The 20,772-nt window shown below is 39.1% G+C and overlaps 2 protein-coding genes across 3 annotated transcripts in view; one reads left to right on the top strand and one right to left on the bottom strand.

Annotated features, from left to right (window-relative positions):
• LOC121326928 (dehydrogenase/reductase SDR family member 12-like) overlaps window positions 1-6,323 on the top strand; it is an 8,558-nt gene extending 2,235 nt beyond the window's left edge. Inside the window, exons 4-10 of one of the 2 annotated variants that reach the window (XM_041270581.1) lie at window positions 1-11; window positions 296-377; window positions 1,064-1,125; window positions 4,289-4,393; window positions 4,893-4,983; window positions 5,098-5,235; window positions 5,433-6,323. The exon at window positions 1-11 is cut by the window's left edge and continues 85 nt beyond it. In XM_041270581.1, the coding sequence (XP_041126515.1) occupies window positions 1-11; window positions 296-377; window positions 1,064-1,125; window positions 4,289-4,393; window positions 4,893-4,983; window positions 5,098-5,235; window positions 5,433-5,548 (605 nt within the window). In that variant the 3' untranslated portion in view covers window positions 5,549-6,323. Of the gene's footprint in view, window positions 12-295; window positions 378-1,063; window positions 1,126-4,288; window positions 4,394-4,892; window positions 4,984-5,097; window positions 5,236-5,432 lie in introns of those variants that run through there. The other variant, XM_041270582.1, reaches the window with a different exon arrangement.
• A 121-nt stretch (window positions 6,324-6,444) lies between these two features.
• On the bottom strand, window positions 6,445-20,709 carry LOC121326925 (WD repeat and FYVE domain-containing protein 1). The gene is made up of 12 exons (XM_041270578.1): window positions 18,537-20,709; window positions 17,836-17,903; window positions 17,569-17,642; window positions 16,822-16,876; window positions 15,917-16,067; window positions 14,913-15,025; window positions 13,755-13,881; window positions 12,825-12,930; window positions 11,181-11,282; window positions 10,605-10,735; window positions 9,724-9,832; window positions 6,445-8,759 (listed from the first exon to the last, which is right to left on the bottom strand). The coding sequence occupies exons 1-12, from the start codon at window positions 18,671-18,673 to the stop codon at window positions 8,700-8,702; spliced, it is 1,233 nt and encodes a 410-aa protein (XP_041126512.1). The 5' UTR covers window positions 18,674-20,709; the 3' UTR covers window positions 6,445-8,699.
• Between the last annotated feature and the right edge of the window lie 63 nt (window positions 20,710-20,772).

The following is a 20,772-nucleotide window of genomic DNA, read 5'->3' as shown; positions in this document are numbered from 1 at the left end:
TGAACGTTTTGGTATGTTTGTGCTGAATTTCATGGTGTACATCATCTCACTATCTATAGCTGCTTATATACTGTATGAAGGATTTATACTGTCAGAGATTAACTTTGGACAACAGCTTTTCATGGAATTTTTTTTTGGTTGTCCTTTTGAAAAATATATTGTCACACATTAGGTAATGTCAAGACTGTGTTTTTTTTTTTTTTTTTTTTTTTTAGGTTTATTTTCTCATGCATTTCATAATACAAAATTCAGTTGCATAACCAAGTTTCGCAATCCCTGTGTGTTTGTGTTTTAGATCAATAATGCAGGATGCATGATTAATCAACGGGAACTTAACGCTGAAGGAATGGAAATGAACTTCGCAACAAACACTCTTGGTAAAAAAGAAATGTTTTGTAAGAATTATTTTTGTATAGCATGTGACATAATGCAGTAGAAGTATGCACTGTGAAAGGAATATGCAAAGAGCAACTGTCCTGAAACACTGGTGAAATCAGGATGGCTATAAAGTCATGTGTGTGCTTTGCTCGTCTGTCTTTTCCTTAGCAAGTGGGTTTCACTGTATATGGACTGCTTAATAGTACCAAGTACCTTGTGCAAAATACTGACCTTTTCATTTCTGTGCAGCAGTGTAATTGCTTCTGTCATGCCTAATAAAAATGTTTATTTATAATCAGTGAAGGACTGCAAGTTCACAGGAACATGCAGCGCCACTTGATTGATGGTTCCTTCAGTTCAGGATTGAAAGTGTTTTTCCAAAGCAGCGGCAAGTGGCCAAGTGATTTACAGAATAACAGCCTGCCTGCAGTTAGAAATATGTTCCAAATGAATCGGTGTGTTCTGTATAATGTTACACTTTCAATTCATGTGTTAGATAATAATTGCATCTGCTGTATCTTTGTATGTTGTTTTTGGTCTAGTGTAGTATAGTGTTTCTCTATTTTATGTAACGCCTTACTAACAGAATGAAGGCAAGCTGAATATATACAAAAGGGTTGGGAAACTGTAGCACGATGGCACACTTGATTTACTTCTTATTAAAAACATTTCCTTATTCTGTTAGGCACTTTTATTCTCACCAAAAGTCTGATCCCATTACTGGAAAAAAGTGACAGTCCCAGGGTGGTGAGTACATTAGAACTGTCAGTGAGCGTCATACTGTACAGGGTGATTACAAAGCAAGTAGACTGCTTTGGCATTGCATTGCTGCTAATGCCTTCATGGTATTAATGTACAATTTGCAGGATACTTTAAGGGCCGCATGGGAAGCCAAGTCTAACAGAGGGAGCATGTGTGCGTAAGGGGGTAACACATTACGTGATGCTATACTTAGTCTCCGTGGATACTCTGGAACGCTGTGTTGCCTAGGAACAGCTACTGTCAGCAGATGGTACTCCATATGGCCATTTAGTGCAAAAGCTCGGATATGACTGTAGAAGAATTTATATTGAGATTTAACAAGTGCAAGCAAACATATTTTAATGCCGCTGTGAAAAATGTTACAAATGTTTGCAGTGAACATGCAAAACAGCCCTAAAAGAATACTAGTTTTAATCAGTATTGCTGTTCTGCAACTATGGGATCACATAATGCTAGACAGCAAAAACTGAATTACTGTACTGTAAATGAATCAGTTTTCTTACTTGTTTTCAAATATTAGACTGTTGTGAGCTTTAGTCTAAAATTCTTGGGTATGACAATGTGATTCATGAAACCGTGCTAGAGATATTCACAATGGTGTATCTTTTTAGAAAAAAAAAAAAATGTTAGCCATCTGAAAACACCGTGTGACAATTTTTTTTTTTTTTTTTTTTTTGGTTCCTGGGTAGTAAGTGTTATTTCCTAATTGCTTATGCCTCAGAAGTATAGAAAATGGCTATTATTCCTCACAAACTTTGCTTTTGTGACCAGGACAGTGATATTTTGAAATTTACCTATTTTCCAGAACATTCCAGATAGATTCAGTGCTGAGTAAACTTGGAGTAACTTCTAGAACTTTCCAGTAATATAAATAGTAGTATAAATACAGGGGCCTTAAGCCCACCAGTTCAGTTTAGTTCCAGCTGCCTAAGTGGATACATATCTGCATTTTTCTGAGATGGCATCAAGAGGCTGCAATGGTGGCATTCCTGATGGGTCTCCAAGGCGGTTTTACCAAGTTTCCCTGCTATCTTTGCCTTTGGGACAGCAGGGACACCAAGGCGCACTACCACAGACGGGACTGGCCACAGCGGACAGAGTTCTCTGTGGGGAGGAACAACGTCAAGTGGGAGCCACTGGTGGACCCCCGAAAGGTGCTGATGCCACCACTGCACATCAAATTGGGCCTTATGAAACAATTTGTCAGAGCTGTAGATAAGGAGTCGGTAGCCTTCAAGTACCTTCAAGACTTTTTCCCTAAGCTGTCTGAGGCAAAGGTCAAAGCCAGTGTCTTCGTCGGACCACAGATAACGAACATCCTGGAGTGCAATGAATTCCCCAAGAAGCTCAGTAGTAAGGAGAAAGCGGCTTGGAACAGCTTTGTCGCAGTGGTTCGGGACTTCCTGGGCAATCACAAGGCCGAAAACTGTGTGGAGCTAGTTGAGACTCTGGTGAAGAACTACGGCACAATGGGCTGTAGGATGTCCCTCAAAGTCCATATCCTTGATGCTCATCTTGATAAATTCAAGGAGAACATGGGAGCGTACTCGGAGGAGCAAGGCGAGCGCTTCCACCAGGATATACTAGACTTTGAACACCGCTACCAAGGACAGTATAACGAGAACATGATGGGAGACTACATTTGGGGGCTGATTCGTGAAAGTGATTTACACTATAATCGTAAATTCCAAAAAACTACTCACTTCTAAATCTTTTGTAGTCATTTTTGTATTACTTTAGTATAAATACATGTTAATTTGGATTCATATGTTGTTTTTTTCTGACTTTATGTGAACGAAAAGACACACATTTGCCTGTTTTCTCATTGGAAATAGTGATATTTTGAAATATCACTGTCCTGGTCACAAAAGCAAAGTTTGTGGGGAATAATAGCCATGTTCTATACTTTTGAGGCATAAGCAATTAGGAAATAACACTTACTACCCAGGAACAAAAATTGTGTTACATAGTGAAATCAAAGATGGCCACCAGTAATTTCTAAGAACGGCTGTTTTCGCTACAGAAATTGACATAGTTGTCCGTTTTGGATGATGTAAGTGTCCATTTCTGTGTTTATGAGCATGCAGTAACTTTTTCAACCTTTCAGTTAGTTTTTATGCATCACTTCAGGAAAAAGTGATAGAATAGGGATAATCATTAACCATTGAAGCAGAAGAAAAAGAGTGACTGTCAGTGCACTACCGGGGCACACTGGAGACATCACTGCTGTGAAACTCAGCATGGGTTTCAGTGTCAGCTAATGTATTTGTACTCAGCATGCAGCTGTAATTTAGTGTCCCAAATGATACCTAATAAGCCCCATAATAGTTAGTTAGCCGTACCGTGAACAGGATGTGCCAGTGTGGGAGAGCCGAGCCAAGAGTGACATGGCTTGAGTTATCCGGATGATATACAGATTGCACAGGACTTAAATGTCACTGGATGAATGATCAGGCTAGGTGTAGGGCAAAGGCACAAACCTAGCTGTATCCCATACATGAAAGTGCTTAGGTGAAAGGTGGTAAAAGGATAAACCCTCGGCATTGAATTATTGATCTCAACCTCTCAAAATGGCCACTCCTGCTAACTTTCAATCTAAATGGAAGACCGGCTGGAGCAAATGTTGCCTTTGTCAACAAGACAAGAAGGAAGATCCCAAGTCACTGCCAAGTTCCTACAGTGCAGAACAAAATGGCTATAGCTACAGACTTTAAAACCACTGCAGAATACCACATTACTCTTTCGCAATACTGTTGCAATTGCTTGAAAACCAGATGTCAGTGCATTGCTGAAGAGCACATTACACTCTGTTGTCAGTTTCCACCACACTTTCACATTTCTGTTTTTTTTTTTTTTTTTTTGGCATATGAGCCAAATTTATAAAATAAGCAAATTGTATCGTTCAACATCTTGAAGAAAAGTTTTATTTTTTATTTATTTAGTTATTATTTAAAAGGATAAAATGTTTGGCGTTTGAGCTGTCACGCGGTGTTTAGTCCAGTTTACACGGGTAGAGCACTTCAGATACCAGTAACTCTTTTGTGTATATTATGCATGTACACTGCCATAGAACATAAACAGCTGCTCTGGGTTTCTTATGGCAATCTGTGGTGATTTACTGGTGTCTTCTACCCCCCCTCCTTCTTAGATCACAGTGTCCTCGGGAGGAATGCTCATCCAAAAGCTGGATACGGAGGACCTCCAGGCAGAGAAGTGCCACTTTGATGGGACCCTCGTGTATGCACAGAATAAGGTAATGAATACTGCATGTGCTGCTTGAAGCAGGGATATGACCCTGTATTGTTCTAGCTCTAAATCATTGTGTGATTAAATTCAGAGAGAGGGGTACTGGTATTGATACAAAGCCACTAACAAGTAGTTGAGAAGCTTAATTTAACATAGCATCCAGAGTTTGACAAATCAGCAATGGTGAAAATGAATTCAAGTTCGGTAAATCTTGCAATCGCTACCGTGTTTGCAATATTTAATATGAGTGTACAGTATATTTATGTTTTAATTTTAAAACAGGATTATAAAATGGCTTGGGTGAACAGAGCTCTCGTTTTCTGATTATCTGATTTTTAGCTTCATCGCTAAACGTTGGTTTTCCCACACCGCTCAGGTTTCTCTTCTGAAATGCACCATTTTGTTCATCGCTGTAAGACACCCCGAGGTGTGCAGTCTTGTGAAAATACCTTTTAACAAATCTTAATTTAAAACTAGGCTCCAGTGATTGTTTGTTCACTGTACAGCGTCAGCAGGTAGTGATGACGGAACAGTGGGCGAAAATGCACAGCAGCATTCACTTCTCAGCAATGCATCCTGGCTGGGCAGATACCCCAGGTACAATTAAATAAAGGTCAATCAGATGTTTTTTGGTACTGTTTTGTTGACTTCTGGTCTTGTGTTACATCCCACTTTATTTAACCGTGTGCTGTGCCTCTGATCGTCTTGTAGCATTGAGATCAGCAATGCCAGACTTCCACCGATCAATGAAGAACAAGCTGCGCACTCCAGAGCAGGGGGCGGACACCATCGTCTGGCTCGCCGTGTCGGAAGCAGCAAGGACACAGCCGAGCGGCCTCTTCTTTCAAGGTACAGCACAATATGTTTTAAACAGTCATATGGTTCAGTCGTCCCTCTTCAGACCAGCTCGTGTGAAGACCGCACCTTTGTAAGTAGGAGGCAATGCGAAGTCCAGCCATTGATACCAAGTGATGAAAAGCACACAGCAGACCCCCGCAGTGCACTTTGGGTAGTTAGTAACGCCAGCCTTTACTACTCTTCAACAGATCGGAAAGCGGTTTCTACTCACCTGCCCCTGGCATGGACAAGAACCCCCCCTGAAGAGGGGCAGAAGTTTATGAAGATCATGGATGATTTAGCAAATTCCTTTCAACCACAATAAAAAAATTAATTAAAAAAAAAAAAAAAAAAAACTTTACTACACTAAAGCTGATTTATACATTATTAATATAAGTTAATATTAATAAATTAATATTTTGACATGTTACAACGGCATAACAGAACAAGTTGTTTCTAAGTGGCAGGACTTGCTTGTATGCTGTAATTGATGCAGCGGGGTTGGCTGTCTGTGTTACTGTGGTTTAAAAAAAGATCATGAGAATGGAAATATGTAATGGTTGGAAGTGTCCCATGTGAACACGAATGATGAAGTAATTTTTAACCAGGTTGCAAGAAGATTTTATTTTTAAACCAGAAGTATTGTAGCCACTAGGAGCCTGGTTTTATAATAGTGGAACATGTCAGATTGGTTTGTGATTCTGTTTAGTTAACATAGTTGATTAATATCAAAACGCAGCTAGGATAATGCAAGTGGAAAATGTGCAAGCCAAAAACCAAGACAAGTGTCTCTCTGCTCATGGAAATGACACATTGTTGCCATGGACACTTAAGAACAGCATTTGTTGGGTTTACTAACAGTGTTGCATACATATTTGTACATGCTGTTTATCTATGTCAATAATATAACAGTATTTAATACATATTAATACTGCCATTTTCTAAAATAATTGTACATGTCATGCACTAATGTTTATACTAGAACTTTAAATTTTCCAGTCTTTTGGAAGTAATTGTTCAGTGTAAAAACGCAATGTATCAACAGGTAAGCTGTATTTTTATAATATGTAAAGAAATAAATAAAATGCTATGAATGTAAAGCCACAGTAAAGCCAGGGTCTATTTATAATGGGGTGGTTTGGTGTATTGATTGGTTCACTGTGATTTAACTTTTGTTTCTGTTTACATCAGTTCTAAACTCTGTAGCCTTGTATGGCGAGAGAGAGAGGAACAGAGCTTAAATACTGAGGATTAATGCACAGCTTGTGCATCTTAGCAACGTTTTTTGCTTGGGGAGAATATTTTAAAGCATTGTGTTGTAAATTGTCTATAAATATTAAATGAGAAAGAATCACAGAACATCTTTAACATGATGCTTTCACCATTCAAGGTAAACCGGTAAATTAAACATGACAAATCTACACATCTAAATTAATCTGTAAAGAATAAATGGTCTAGTAAAATTAAAATGCTAGTACATTTGAGTTGTGCAGGAAATCCAGACACACAGTACTGAGAAGTTATCATTTATTGTAAAATGCGACAGTGTAGAATGCATTGGGCTATTAGTGTTGCAGCAGTATTTAGTACAGTACCATTTCAATAGAAACTAATCGTTAAAAATAACAACAGTTCTCAGAACTGCCATTACAGTAGAAAGCCACTATGTACAACAGAGGGGCACACAGCGTGACATGAACACAGCTTCTTAATGCATTTTTGATGTTGGTCTTTATTCAGCAGAAAAAAATTAAAAAAATAAAACTACTGTTGGGGTATTTGAATGCTTAAAATCTCCTCATCTACATAATGCCAATTAATAAAGGGCACCCCACCACCCTGAATCAAGTAGGACTGAGTGATCCTGAAATGCCTGGCTGGCATGGGATTGCACTGCTGTGCATCTAGGTGTAATTGTGAGTGAGATTATGTATTGGTGTACATCGTGGCTTTCTAATATATCTATCTCCAGTTGAGGCAATGCCGTTCAGTTATCATCTCAGGTCTCCAATTAGGACATGACTACTAGACAATTTAGTGTAAAAACATATTTAAGTGGCATTCGAAAGCAAAGTTGTGCACAACCAGTGCATTCATTTACTGAAAACTAGGCACCCCTTTTTAATTTGATTCAGTTAAAATTAAGACAAAGATTACTGAAAAAAAAAACTCACAACATTTCCTACAGGCTAGCATTGCGAGAGATAGAACTAGGCCATACAGAAAGTAAATTTGCAAACCTGCCATATCTGAGCATCATATTAAGCCTGACATTGGCTCTGAAGACCGGACTGTTACATTCCAGGGTAGTGATTCACGGCACTGAAGATTTTATGTGCAATACCCCAGGTAAAAAAAAAAAAAAAAAAAAAAAAAAAACTGAAGACTAATGAACCATCAACAAACCACCTTAAATTATCTGTGGGGGACATTTATGGACTAGCATTTGATACAATACTATGTACTATGGAAAAACACATGTAGTACTATTGTATTCTGTGTGCAATATACAGAGCGCCCCATTTTCAACAATAACACCTGCTGTTTAACAAGCTAACTTGTGACACATTTCTAACAGTGCATCCATATATTATATAAGCCAACTGTGTGAGTCTTTATGCTAATGTAGGAACATAGTACTTACAATAATACCAGTGTCATTATATAGTAAACTACTTCATGTAAACTACCAACGGCAAACTTTAAATTCAATACTAATGGAAAAAGAGTGAGCGCATGGTGAGGTGTGTCAGTTTATTACAAACTATTCTTGTTGTATTTTTATTTTTATTTTTTACACACTATAGAAAGTTTTTACAATAATACGAAGCCGGTAAGAGCAGAACAGCGTGATGTGTCACAACAAACAGAATCTTGTTTAGTGAACAATCTATTTTATCAGTTGGAGTATCTTTTTTTTTTCTTCTTTTAAACCACTACATTCCTGCATCCAGAACAGTCACATGAGGCAATGAGTTTGCTCTTTATCACATATTTACTTAGACACATATATACTTTTTGGAGTACAAATCAGAAATTCTAATAGTAACACAGACTACAGCTCTGGCCAAAAGTTTTGCAGCACCTAGAGTTTTAGGACTGAAACGCAAAACCTTTGGCCATAGCTGTGCATTGCAACTTCATTGCCTTCACTGTGTCCTGGGCAATTCTAAAAATCTGAGGAGGCAAATACATTGAGTAATCTACTTAAAACAAGAAGCATCTGATTTCTCAGGCTATGACATATTCACTATGCAGTGCTTTGCAGAGTTTCTAATTGAATGTATAATGAATGTATAACTTTCTGCCCAGAGTGACCTAGAAGTCATAATGCAGTGCTCCTTTAAATATGTCTTCAAAGCAGTGGTTGTTTTGAAATGTCAAATGTTCCAGAAGGAAAGGAAAGGGTTTAAAAAGTGTTTCCTTGGTAACTTCAGTCCGAAGGGCTGGGGTACGGCTCTCTGGGATAATGATGCTCAGCGGGGAGAGAAGCCTGTTGCTAAGCTACAGCCAACCACCTGTGTCATATCCCAGATCTGAAACAAAAAGTCATTCAGAGCATTATAGAGAATGAGAGTGGAATACAAATGGCAAGTTGTAACAGAATTGAGAAGTGCGCCACAGGGAAATAAAAATAAACAAGTTCTAACAAACGTGCGTTTAGACAACGGTGGGTCATGAATAGGCTTGCTTCTTCTCAATATTAAAATCGGTAGAACTTGTTAAACATTGAATTCCCCGAAAAATAGGAGTTAGACTGAAATCAATTTATATAGGATAAACGTCAGTAAAACCACTCGCTATTTTTTTTTTTATTACCAAAAATAATCATTTAGAAATCATCTCTAGTTTGTGCAGTTTTTATACTTGCTGCCTGTCCCGTCACCATACCGCGCTGAATGGCTGGGGGTTGCTGTCAGTCATCTCAGCGGTCTGTTAGTAATGTAGTTTCACTATCACTTTCACCCTGTTCTGACAGATCTCGTTGACTGAAGCAGTGCTAGAATGCTCTGATAAAGGGGTTTCGCTAAACGAGATGTTTCTCAATAGCATAAAAAGTGTGTTGTTTTTTGTTTTTTGTTCTTTAAACATTAAAGGTCGAATTCACCCATTCTCTGTTTGAATTGAAAAATGAAAGATTGAAAAAAACGGTATCTTCTTTCTAAAATAAACGTCGATATTAATCGTCGATTTGGCAAAAAAAAAATTAAAAATTGAATGCAGGCCTAGTCATGAATGAAAGATGCACAATATTTTTTTTTTCCTCCCTCATGTCTTCTTCCACTTTCCTTGTTCAGGACATGCATCTAAACAGTGGGCAACCAGGAGAGTTGTATACCTGCTGACACTGAAGATCTAGTTATTTATTTATTTGAATAGTCATGTTTTACTATTTGAAGATCTGAAAGGAAACGGCTTGTACAAACATTAGCAGACGCTTGGAAACCCTAATCTTCCACTGCACTGTATTGATAAGGTACGGCCTGTCAGGTGAGTTACCTTTACAACCCGGTCGCTGCCACAGGTCACCATGAGCCCCCTGGAGGAGTCCATGTTCATGTGGGAGATGTTGTGTTTGCCTTCATGAAACGTGGCCAGGGAGGTACGGCTAGGGATGGGAACACACATCGTTAAAACTGCACATCCTGTCTCAGGCTGCTGGGAGTCACTGAGGAGCACCATTTCACGTCAAGCAACATGTTTTGATATTCAGTAGAACCTTTCATATGCGATTTAATAGATTCAGGGGTCCATCGGACATGTGAAAAGATCGTATCTCACTCAGAGTCCTTATACTACCTTGCAGCTGCTTTATTAACACAGACGCATTATAAATTAATGTCAGGAACATCATTAACGGTACAGTAAGTATACTAATCTCTTGCTTTCTTTCATTGAACATGGTTAAACTAAGTACCTTGTTTTATTTCAAGTGACAGTTAGCATGTACAAAGTGAAACTGCATTCTCAAATGCATCTGGCTTTATTTCATCTGCAACTGAATCCATTCTGTCCTGCCAGGAGCTGAATTTACTGTTTTAGACCCATAATCCAATGCACACTGATCAGTTTCCATCTGTTCAGCTGGTAGCAGCATGTGTAAATGACACCTGCCAGAGGTTACACTGCGGTATCTTACAGGACTGGATATAACGTGTTCTACTCTGCTTGGGTGCTGGATATGGAAAAGGGAACACACACACACACACACACACACACACACAAACACACACACACACCACACACACACACACACACACACACACACACACACACACACACACACACACACACACACACACTTCTCACACACACACACACACACACACACACACACACACACACACACACACACCTCTACCAGAGTGATGGTTACTCACTCCTCCTCTTTGATGGTCTCGTAGCAGTCATCACAGACGCGCACCTGGAACTCGAAGCCCATGACTGGGTAGGTCGACCGCTTTGAACTACACTTCCCACACACGGCTTTGCCACACTTCCTGCAGTGATGCTGAAACAGTAAGACAGGAAACACTTGTTTGATTAAGAAACCGCACCCAAAGCAGGCCGCCTTAATGACGTTCTCTGGGTAAAAGGTGACCTTATTGGAAATAAATAAATAAATAAAGGATACCTGGATAAAAAGGATAGCTGTTATTAACATACAAACCTCACAATCCTTATAATCTCTAAGTGCATTACACTTGAATTTTGTTACATTACAGGCCATAAGAACCATTATCAAATTAACAACAGATTTAGGAATTTCCCTCAGTGCATTTCTTAACAGAAGGAAGTCAGATATCTCAGAAAGAGGAGTGCACCTCCCTCTTTATAGCCAAGTCTCTGATTGGGTATCTCAGTAAGAGAAGGGCGTCTCCCTCAGCACAGCCAAGTCTCTGATTGGGTATCTCAGTAAGAGAAGGGGGTCTCCCTCAGCACAGCCAAATCGTTACCTGTCGAAGGCCGATGGTTTTACTGTCCCACATCTGCTTCAGGTTCCAGAAAAAGGGCTGCTCACACTTCTGACAGCAGTCACTCTCCAGCCACTGAGGAGCCTGCACAGGGTGAGGAATCGGGGGACACACAGTGAAGCTCACATCCTAAACCCACTGACTTAGAAGGACAGCAACAGAGCTCACAGTTAACCAAGGCTTTAAAAACAGTTTCTTACAAGCCACTCCTTTCCAGACATTAGAATCCCACCTGACACCATTCAAAGGACGCACCCTGAGCTAATGTTTAACAGCCTTTACAGTTGTATAGATTCTGGTACAGTAAGCAAACTTGTTCAATTTGCAGACGACACAAAAATGGGAGGAGTGGCAAACACCGCTGCAGCAGCAAAGGTCATTAAAAAAATGCAGACAGCATTCACAACTAGGCAGTCACATGGCAAATTACATTTAATGGTGAAAAGTGAAAGGTATTGTGTTCCGTTCTGGTCACCTCGCTACAAAAAGGACATTGCTGCTCTAGAAAGACTGCAAAGAAGAGCAACCAGAATTATTCTGGGTTTAAAAGGCATGTCATATGCAGACAGGCTAAAAGAATTGAATCTATTCACTCTTGAACAAAGAAGACTACGTGGTGATCTGATTCAAGCATTCAAAATTCTAAAAGGTATTGATAATGTCGACAGGACCAGGGGTCACAAATGGAGATTATATAAAGGGGCATTCAGAACAGAAAATAGGAGGCACTTTTTTACCCAGAGAATTGTGGGAGTCTGGAACCAACGCTGGTATCCTTCAAAAAGCTACTTGATGAGATTCTGGGATCAATAAGCTACTAACAACCAAACTAGGAATATAGGCCGAATGGCCTCCTCTTGTTTGTAAACTTTCTTATGTTCTTAGTAATAAAATAGAAGACCTCACAATAGTAACAGAGAGTAGTTACACAAGCATACAAATTCACGGGCCCTATGATGAAGCAAAGGCACATGATCTGAAGAGGAAGAGAACAATGCAAAAAACACACAACTCATAAGAAACAGTTTAATAACAGCAGGAAGTTCATAAGCCTTGCCGTTTTACACTAAAAGCTTGGTGAATTGTTATGACCACAAAAATATAGTGGCACAAAATCCATTAGATTAGATTAGCATGACTGTGTTATTACTTCCTCCTGTATAAAGCTGCACTTCACAGTACACACGCGTATACACACATACACCAGCAGACATCCAGAGACGACTACAATTTCACTTCAACGGTCATTCTGAATCTGTGTGTGGGTGGCAGTCAGACATGTCTATGCATATCAGAAAAGTAAAGAAGAAAAGATAGAAGGGCACAACATAAAGCTGACTTGATCGTAGATTCCAATTGCAACACTGTGCAGATATGGTGAGATTAAAAAAGCGCCGGATAGTGCACAAAAGGATCAGTTTCACTGTGTCAGTGAGAAGTTAATTTTCGATTACTTTTGCAGGCCGGACTAAAAAGAAAGAGAGCAATTTCCCTTGTGTGTTTCTTTGTCGGTAAAACTTGCTACTTATTTGGAATGCCTGCAATGTCAGAATGTTTTCAGGGTGAAGGTCTCAGGCTGCAACCAGAAAGGATGAAATAAACAAACAGTCTCTGTGTTGGAGGTACCTCTTCTCTGCTGATGTCCATGTTCCACACTGTGATCCCTCCATCAGCAGCGCAGGAGACCAGCTGCCGAGTTAGCTGCAGATAGCACAGGGACTGCACTCTATCACTGCACAACAAGAGACAGAGAGATGTCAGCTCCACCAGAACACCTATCATCATCACTGTATTACTGTAGAGAATGACAGAGGCTTTGGAGTCTAATATAACACAGTAAACATGGTTTAGGGGGCTAAAGGTTAAGCAGTAACTGAGAATAGAAATATTACCAAGTATCCAGGAAAACACAAACACATGCACGCACGCACGCACGCACGCACACACACACACACACACACACACACACACACACTTGAGGTTATCATGAAAATTGACAGCTACCTATTCTTGGAAAAAGGTCATGTCAAAGTCTCATTGGCCTATAAATCTCAAACCACCCATGATTGTAAAGTTTGGATTTCACAGTGCTGACAGTAAGTAATCAACATACCCACAAGGGTTTAGGGCCTAGTTCTCACTGAATATGGTAAAAATTAAAGGTCCTATACATTATGCCATAAGTGATTACTCATTATAATATATATATATATATATATATCATATAATATATATATATATATACACACACACACATACACACACACACACACACACACATTATGCCATAAGTGTATACACACACACCTGCCCTGTGTGATAATGTTTACTGTCATAAATGTGTTTTCCACAGCAGCAGAGCAAAGTAAAGGAATATCCTGGCCAAAATGATAAAAACACCAACAAAAACACAAACCACCATTTTGAATGTTGCTAAGATAAATAAAGTGCCATTTGAAATTAAGTTTTATGTTGCTTGCAAATACAAAAGAATGCCAGATACACAGCATGCAACAGTGACTGGGAGACTGAAAGCAAGTGTGATTGAGCTCTTACTGGTGGCCCTGAAGCAGCAGCATTCTTCCTTTCCGCCCCCCGATGTCCCACATGATAACACTGTGATCAGACGCTCCAGAGAATAGCAGCCGCTGGACAGGGTCCCAACACAGAGATCCTATACTGCCTGGCAATGACAACGAGGGGGAAATTTCACACGATTCACAGAACTAAGGATTACAAAATGTACCAATTCATTTCTTACTTACAACCTTATCACCAGGAAATAACTGGAATTTTATATATATATATTTTTTCATTAAATAGCACAGGTTTGACAATTTGCACATTAAAATGTAACAGACGATATTTTGAGAAGGTGACCCAGGGAAATGTCTGGGGTTTGGGATTAAATGAACAATTGGGAGTATTTAAAAAAATTTAAAAAAGACAGCTGGCCTTTTGGGGTTTTTTTATCCAATGGTGTTTAGATCAACCGAACAGATCTCCAGTATGGGTCACTTTAATGCAGCACACACTTCATACAGGCATTGGAAGAGAATTCCTTTTAGTGAAAAACAGCCTGTGTCAGAGGAAAAATTCAAGCGCAACAGAGCACATTGAATCTTGAGTTTCAAAGGCTGGATTGAAAACAATTACACCAGGCAGTGTCACCGAAGACACCTGGGAAGAGGAAACAAAAACCTGCCTTCAGCAAGGCTTTGATCAGTTTCACTGTCCTTCCAACAATCATTTAATCAAAGCTTGCACTTTAAACTCTCAGCTTCAGAACGAGACAAGAAAAATACATACATTGTACCTCAATCATATTTGAATTGAAAGTCCATGAAAACACTATCTCACAGATCCTTGCTGAGAGTTTTAGTGCTGTACTTTAAATTGTTAATAAGATTTGTATTGATTTTTGGCAGAGCAGCAAAACTTTATAATAATCGCCTAGGTTAGGCTAATGAAGGGAAAGTTTTGCAGTTCAAAGGTTTTACAGGTCAGAGCCTCTCCTTTGTTTATAGAGGAAGCTAGATGCTGTACCAAGTTTGAGTAAATAAATGAGCACGTACACGGTCAGCGTGCAGCTAGATTAACAGCGCAGCGGTATGGAAACCGCTTGGTCTTTCACTGTGTCCATTGTGAAGCTATAATAAGCACACTCAATGACACAAACCCAAACAGCCGAGCACTCCAGCTCCAAGGCCTCACCTTCATGTCCCTTCAGTGTGGTTATGATGGAGTAAGTATTCTGGTCCAGTTTCAGCAATGTTATCTGCCCAGAGTAATCCCCTACGAAGACATGCTTTGTGTCATGATCGAATCTGAATGCGCCAGCGGTCAAGGAAAACAAGGCTGAAATATCCCAGCATTCCCCTTCACTTCTATCACTGGTTGTTAGCCAGGAGCACATGACATCCACCCAGGTTTTAGGATTTCTTATATCTCCTAAGATGGCACGCTGCAAAATGCCACCTAATGTAATTAAACCCAATGTGTATAAAGGTGCCGAGATCTCACTTGTGTCTGTCAACGAACCCAGCATAAAGATACACAAAAAGGCAGTAGATTACAGAGAACATCCCACACATTAAACATCCCTCTAGAAAAAGGAAAAGACAGAATCTAACACACTCTTCAGATAGCCAGTGGCAGACAGCTATCAAAAGGGCTGTTGCTAGGCAAAACCCAGACAATGGTATTTCTGACATTTCTGTCCCCCACAAAAAAACCCAAGCACAAATCTTCTTACAATACCTTCATATTGCCAAAGGGTATTATACAACAAGACCTGGCCTATACTTAGCAGTGAATTGGTTTTGTAAATCTTTGTTCACTGCATCTACCTGTTCTGCAGTTCGCTCCAGTGGCTAAACCAATAGGATTCAGGCGGATTCATAAGAGTCATGAAAAGGACTAGCAACAAGGAAAGAGAAACAGAATCTTTGCACACGCAAGAAGCGGAGGAAATGGAATGAGCAGATGAAAGAGGCAGGGATTAGAACTGGAGATCTTTTAAAATCTGTTGCAGTCAGCGTCTGGATGAGAAGAACATCAGATGTTTATTTGTGTGTATCTATTCACTTCTGAGTTCAAGCTTCAGGGTTAGTAAAAAGCAGCAAATCAGGCTTGTGAAACTTCTATCCAACAGCCCCACAGACCCCATGCTTTCAGTCATGTATTTACTGCAAAGTGATTGATCAGATAAAGGATACTGCAAGCAGGAGGCCCAGGAGCTGAAGTAGTGTCTCCCCAGCATGCTGCCACTCCTGGAACACATCCAGCTCACACTCTTATCATGACCAGTGCTGATTACCCACTCACTTTCTGGGCAATACACGATGGCAGAAACACGGCTCTGGTGAGCTGGGAAATAAGAGAGACAATTTACAAGAGTGTGTAGTCTGAACAACTTGCCTTCTCAAACCAATGAAAGTAATAACGTTGAGACAGAAGACAAAACATTGAACAAAAAGTGTTCCCCCGGGCTTCCTGAACCACCTTGTATCGTTTAACCCTTTCACTCCTGAATTATTTTTGTTTAAGTTCTATAATTCAAAATGGAACTCCTGCATGGAGTTAACATACAGTGCTATGATAACTGATTAGTGCAAGCAAGAAGACCATTCATTCCTGTAATACTAACACTACAGTGCGATAGATTTTCTTTAACCCTGCACACAGCAAAGCGATTGAAGCCAATGTTGATTCACATTTAGTGAACTGAACCTTAAGGAGTCGATTATCTTGTCAGTGTTTCTTCTGACATTTTGAAACAGAACAGCATTGTTACCACACACAGATGACCTTGACAAACAGCGTTCCATTTAGCTTTGCTCTTGTCAGGCTGCTATCGAAATTTTCTGCATCATTTCCTGTGACCAAACCAGATGTTCCTTCAGATTCAAGCAAACTTTTCCAGTCAGCCGTTTATTTATTTACTTATTTTTAATTTATTGGCAAAACATGAAGAAATTCAAGATGAACGTAACACAATGTGGAAACATTCTTTGCATTTGGTTTTCATTATACAGACACACATTATTTTCACACCAACGGCTAAAGCACTGGTGTTTGTTTAAACACTTATGATCGATATGGTCAGTTAATGTACTCGTACCTGGGTAGGTTTTGACGAAAGTGATCTTATTAAAGTCTTCAGAGATTTCAAATTCCTGAAATAAACAATTAAAAAAGAAAAACAAACGTTTTAGAAGAGATGCTTTACTTTAGTGTTTTGGTGCTTATTTTAATTAAGAGCAGTTTAAACCATTCCAGCCTTTGGATTCAAGTTAATTAGGTACAGCAGTAACATGCATATTTGTATAAATTACTCTGGTACATTTGATATCAATTTTTGCTGTTTTCAATGCATGCATCGTGCTTTTCCACACCTCTCTGTGTTGTGTTGAGTCTAGGCACGCCATATTCTGCATGGAGTCTGGGTGGAACGCTGGCATCCACACTAAATTGAGGAATAGGTTTTACACAAGAGGAGTCTGACTCCTCGGGGCGCACACCAATGCACAGCCAGCTAAACCTCAGAAAGAACAATGCATCATCCTCTAATAAAAACAAATCCTGGTCTGCATTGAGCTCTGAGTGTGCAAGATGAGCCATTCAAACCGTAAAACACAAGCTGCTAGCACCCATTAAAGGACAGGTATTCTTAGACATACTTCAATACAATATTGTAATCAAATTCAAGCACAGCAGGCTTTTCAGGAAATGTAAAATAACCCGTTATTCTCTCTAGACACATGCAGTTTAAAAATCACTCTACAAGTATACTCAGAAACAAACACAGGTCTAATTCTTAACAGGGCATCATTTTGAACACGTTCAAGACAGCTTTAACATGACTTACTACTATGGCTCCATTGTCCTGTCCAATGAAAATGCGTTTGCTGTCATGGTGATATGACATGGATGAACAAGGCGCTGGAAATAAAGAGAAAAATGTTTTTAAATACCTCCAGTCATATACTGTATACTCATGGACTGCTTTTAAATATATATATATAATATATGTTCTGCTCTTGCTGTGCATAGTCAAATGGTTTTGCACAAGGCACTGGTTGTGTTGTAACATCTGTATCTATAAAACGGCAGACATAACACAGTGGCAACTTACAGGACACAGTGTGGTAGATGCTTGGCCAGTACTGCCCGCTGTCTCTCTTCAGCCATACTCGTATTGTTCTGCAGGGTGGAACACATGACTATAATTAACAACACTTGTGTTCCAACAGCAAACAGTTGTACATGAAAGTGACCACATTAAACGCTATTAAAAGGAACTTACACATACAGTATAAAAGTGGCAAGTTTTTTGTAAGGGGATTGTTTTAACTGGTATTGTTACTACACATACACGCACACATAAAGTGCAAATAAAACAGCGAAACCAAGTCTTCAGATCAGGTCTACACGTTTTACGGTGACAGTAATTAAGCCTGATGTCTGATGTCCATTTTTTGACTACACAAGTTATTAAAAAATCTGTTCCCAGTCTAATACTGTATAATACATCATATATATATATATATATATATATATATATATATATATATATATATATATATAAACCCCTTTTACAAGCCTAGAAGAGTGTAGTGTGGGCAGTGTGCTTACTGTAGTTCACAAATCCTACACCTTGTCTAAAATAATGAATTACATTACGTTTAATTTCACTTCATGTTCCCATAAGATAACCGAAAGTTGATAACTTCAGCATTACTTAAACTGTAATTAACCGAACGCATTTTGTTAACGCAATGCAATCCTCCAGCTGTTCTCGTTTTGATCAGCGTACTGAACTCCCTCACCGCTTACCTATCTTCTCCTACAGTGATCACCCCATCTTCTTTCGGGATCAAAACCGCCGCATTCACAGCGTCCTGGTGGCCCTCGATCTTGTTTAAAAGAACTGGTCTAGAGCTCTGGGGTCTGGAGTGAATCTCAGCCGCCATGTTTCTGTGTTTTTCTCTCTTTTTTTTTTGCTCGCCAACACGAATCAGCTGACAGACGATACTTGAGCTGGAATCGAAAATACCGTATTTACGGAATGTGCTGCGCAACCGTGAACCACGTTGGTTTAATTTCCTACTAAATTAAATTTGCAATGTCGTGGCTTGTGTTGTTTAATACACAATTAACATCCCAGATTTAAATAGTATTAATAAAATAAAACACAAGTCCGCGCGTCCACACTACATTTGACAAACATCTTGCTTATTTTTTTTTTTTTTTTATGTGGTATGATAACTGTATAAAGTAAATGCTTGCATTAAAAACTATGACATTGTTTAAATTAACACTTTAAACCGTAAGACTTATTTCATTACATGTGAATGGGTGTAATAGACGTGTAAAAGACAGACAAACCGATAGACATAATTATATATCATTTCAACAAGGTCAGCGCCGTGCTCCAAACAGAGGGCACTAGTCTAAAGATCAATCGGGGGCTGTAGTGTTCAATTGAAATAGCACAAGCTTATGAAATATTCCGATCGCTGTTTTTGTGAAATTTAGTTTTTGATGTATGATGTGCGCATTGTTTTTTTTTTTTTTTTTTTTTAAACCCGAGTCCAACCTGTTCATCTGCATTAGGCACTATTAGCACTCCTTGATGTGGAAATCTCACATTAAAAGCATGTTATATGTTTAAACCTGTAACAGTATAAATCTACCTAAACTGTCCAGCCTTGCATAAATTACTCGCCACTAATTGTGCAACCAAATACAACTTGCAAAATCCCATTTAACAAATCAATTACCGGTATGTACAAATGCATTCACACTCCTATAGCTGCCTTTTCTTTATACTTTGCAAAACATATCATTTGTTAGAAGATTCGACATATTGTAATTTAATTAATACTGAACACACTTTTTACATCTGCCAGCATAGCAATCAAATGACCTTACCACTGCCCTATCGTCAAAGCTCTCACTCTACATCCCGCCTACACATTGGCAATCTGTGAGCTCTGATTTGTGAATTTTTGCTTTGATTGACAGTCCGCCAATACTATCTTGTTACACTTTATTTTTCTAGTTACAGCTGCCGCACGGAGTCTGCTTTTCGCAATTAACAGAAAAAAAAAAAAATACATAGACTGTCATTGCTTCCGCGGCCCACAGTTAAATGACTTACAGTGGGGAAGACGTTTTGTTACAGATTCTTATATATTACCAGATTAGTATAGAATTTCAGCAGTGTTGTTTTCATAACTGTACCTGACGATCCAACATTTTGCGCACCTGCCCAGGTATACTCAAATTGCAGGAGAGTATGTGTGCATTGAGACATATTCTCCAATTCTTCAGTTGTATATTGTCAGCTGGAAATACTCTGCAACCTGTTGCTAGGAAACAAGATTTTTCAGACAGTATAACTATTATGAAGATCAGTATCTACAGCTACAACAAATCAGCCAGTTCCATTATATACTGTTTGAGGTGGGTTTTTTTGTTTGTTTTTTTACCCCCTCACATGATCATACATAAGAAATCAGGGGAAGTCTATTTAAACATTTTATTTAGCTTTAGGGAAGATCAGAAGGCACTTATGTTTTCAAGTGGGTGCTACTGTTTTGTCTGGAGGAGAGAGAAATCGAGGGCAAGGTAACCAGGTTACCAGATGGGAAGCTAGACCTTAACTCATTAACAGCAGCGTTTCACACCCAAGCACCTAAACTACAGCACCATTTTAAGACACAGTTCAGGTACTATCACTGGAATACCTAGACAGAAGGGACTTTCTAATTTGTCCCACAAGCTTTTCATTTGATAGCAAAACTATGAGGACTGACCGATTGTTTTAAGCATTCTAGTTTACCCTTCTATGCACTTCACCTGATCAGAAACCAGAAACCATTTACATTCCTGGGAAGCCATCTTACTGAACAGTCACGTGTCGCTACTGCCTGCAGCAACAGGATGTTCTTAAAATGAGCCCTGCAAGAAGTGCTGTAGATTTTGAAAGCAAAGCATTTAAAACACATGTGGAATTGACATTTAAGTCATTAAAAGGGAAAACACAAAAACTATCGAAACATGAAAA

This window comes from Polyodon spathula, chromosome 14 (genome assembly GCF_017654505.1).
Source record: "Polyodon spathula isolate WHYD16114869_AA chromosome 14, ASM1765450v1, whole genome shotgun sequence".
In the NCBI taxonomy this organism is placed as follows: Eukaryota; Metazoa; Chordata; class Actinopteri; order Acipenseriformes; family Polyodontidae; genus Polyodon; species Polyodon spathula.
Note: the sequence above shows the minus strand (reverse complement) of the source record. Positions and strands in the feature narration are given on the sequence as shown.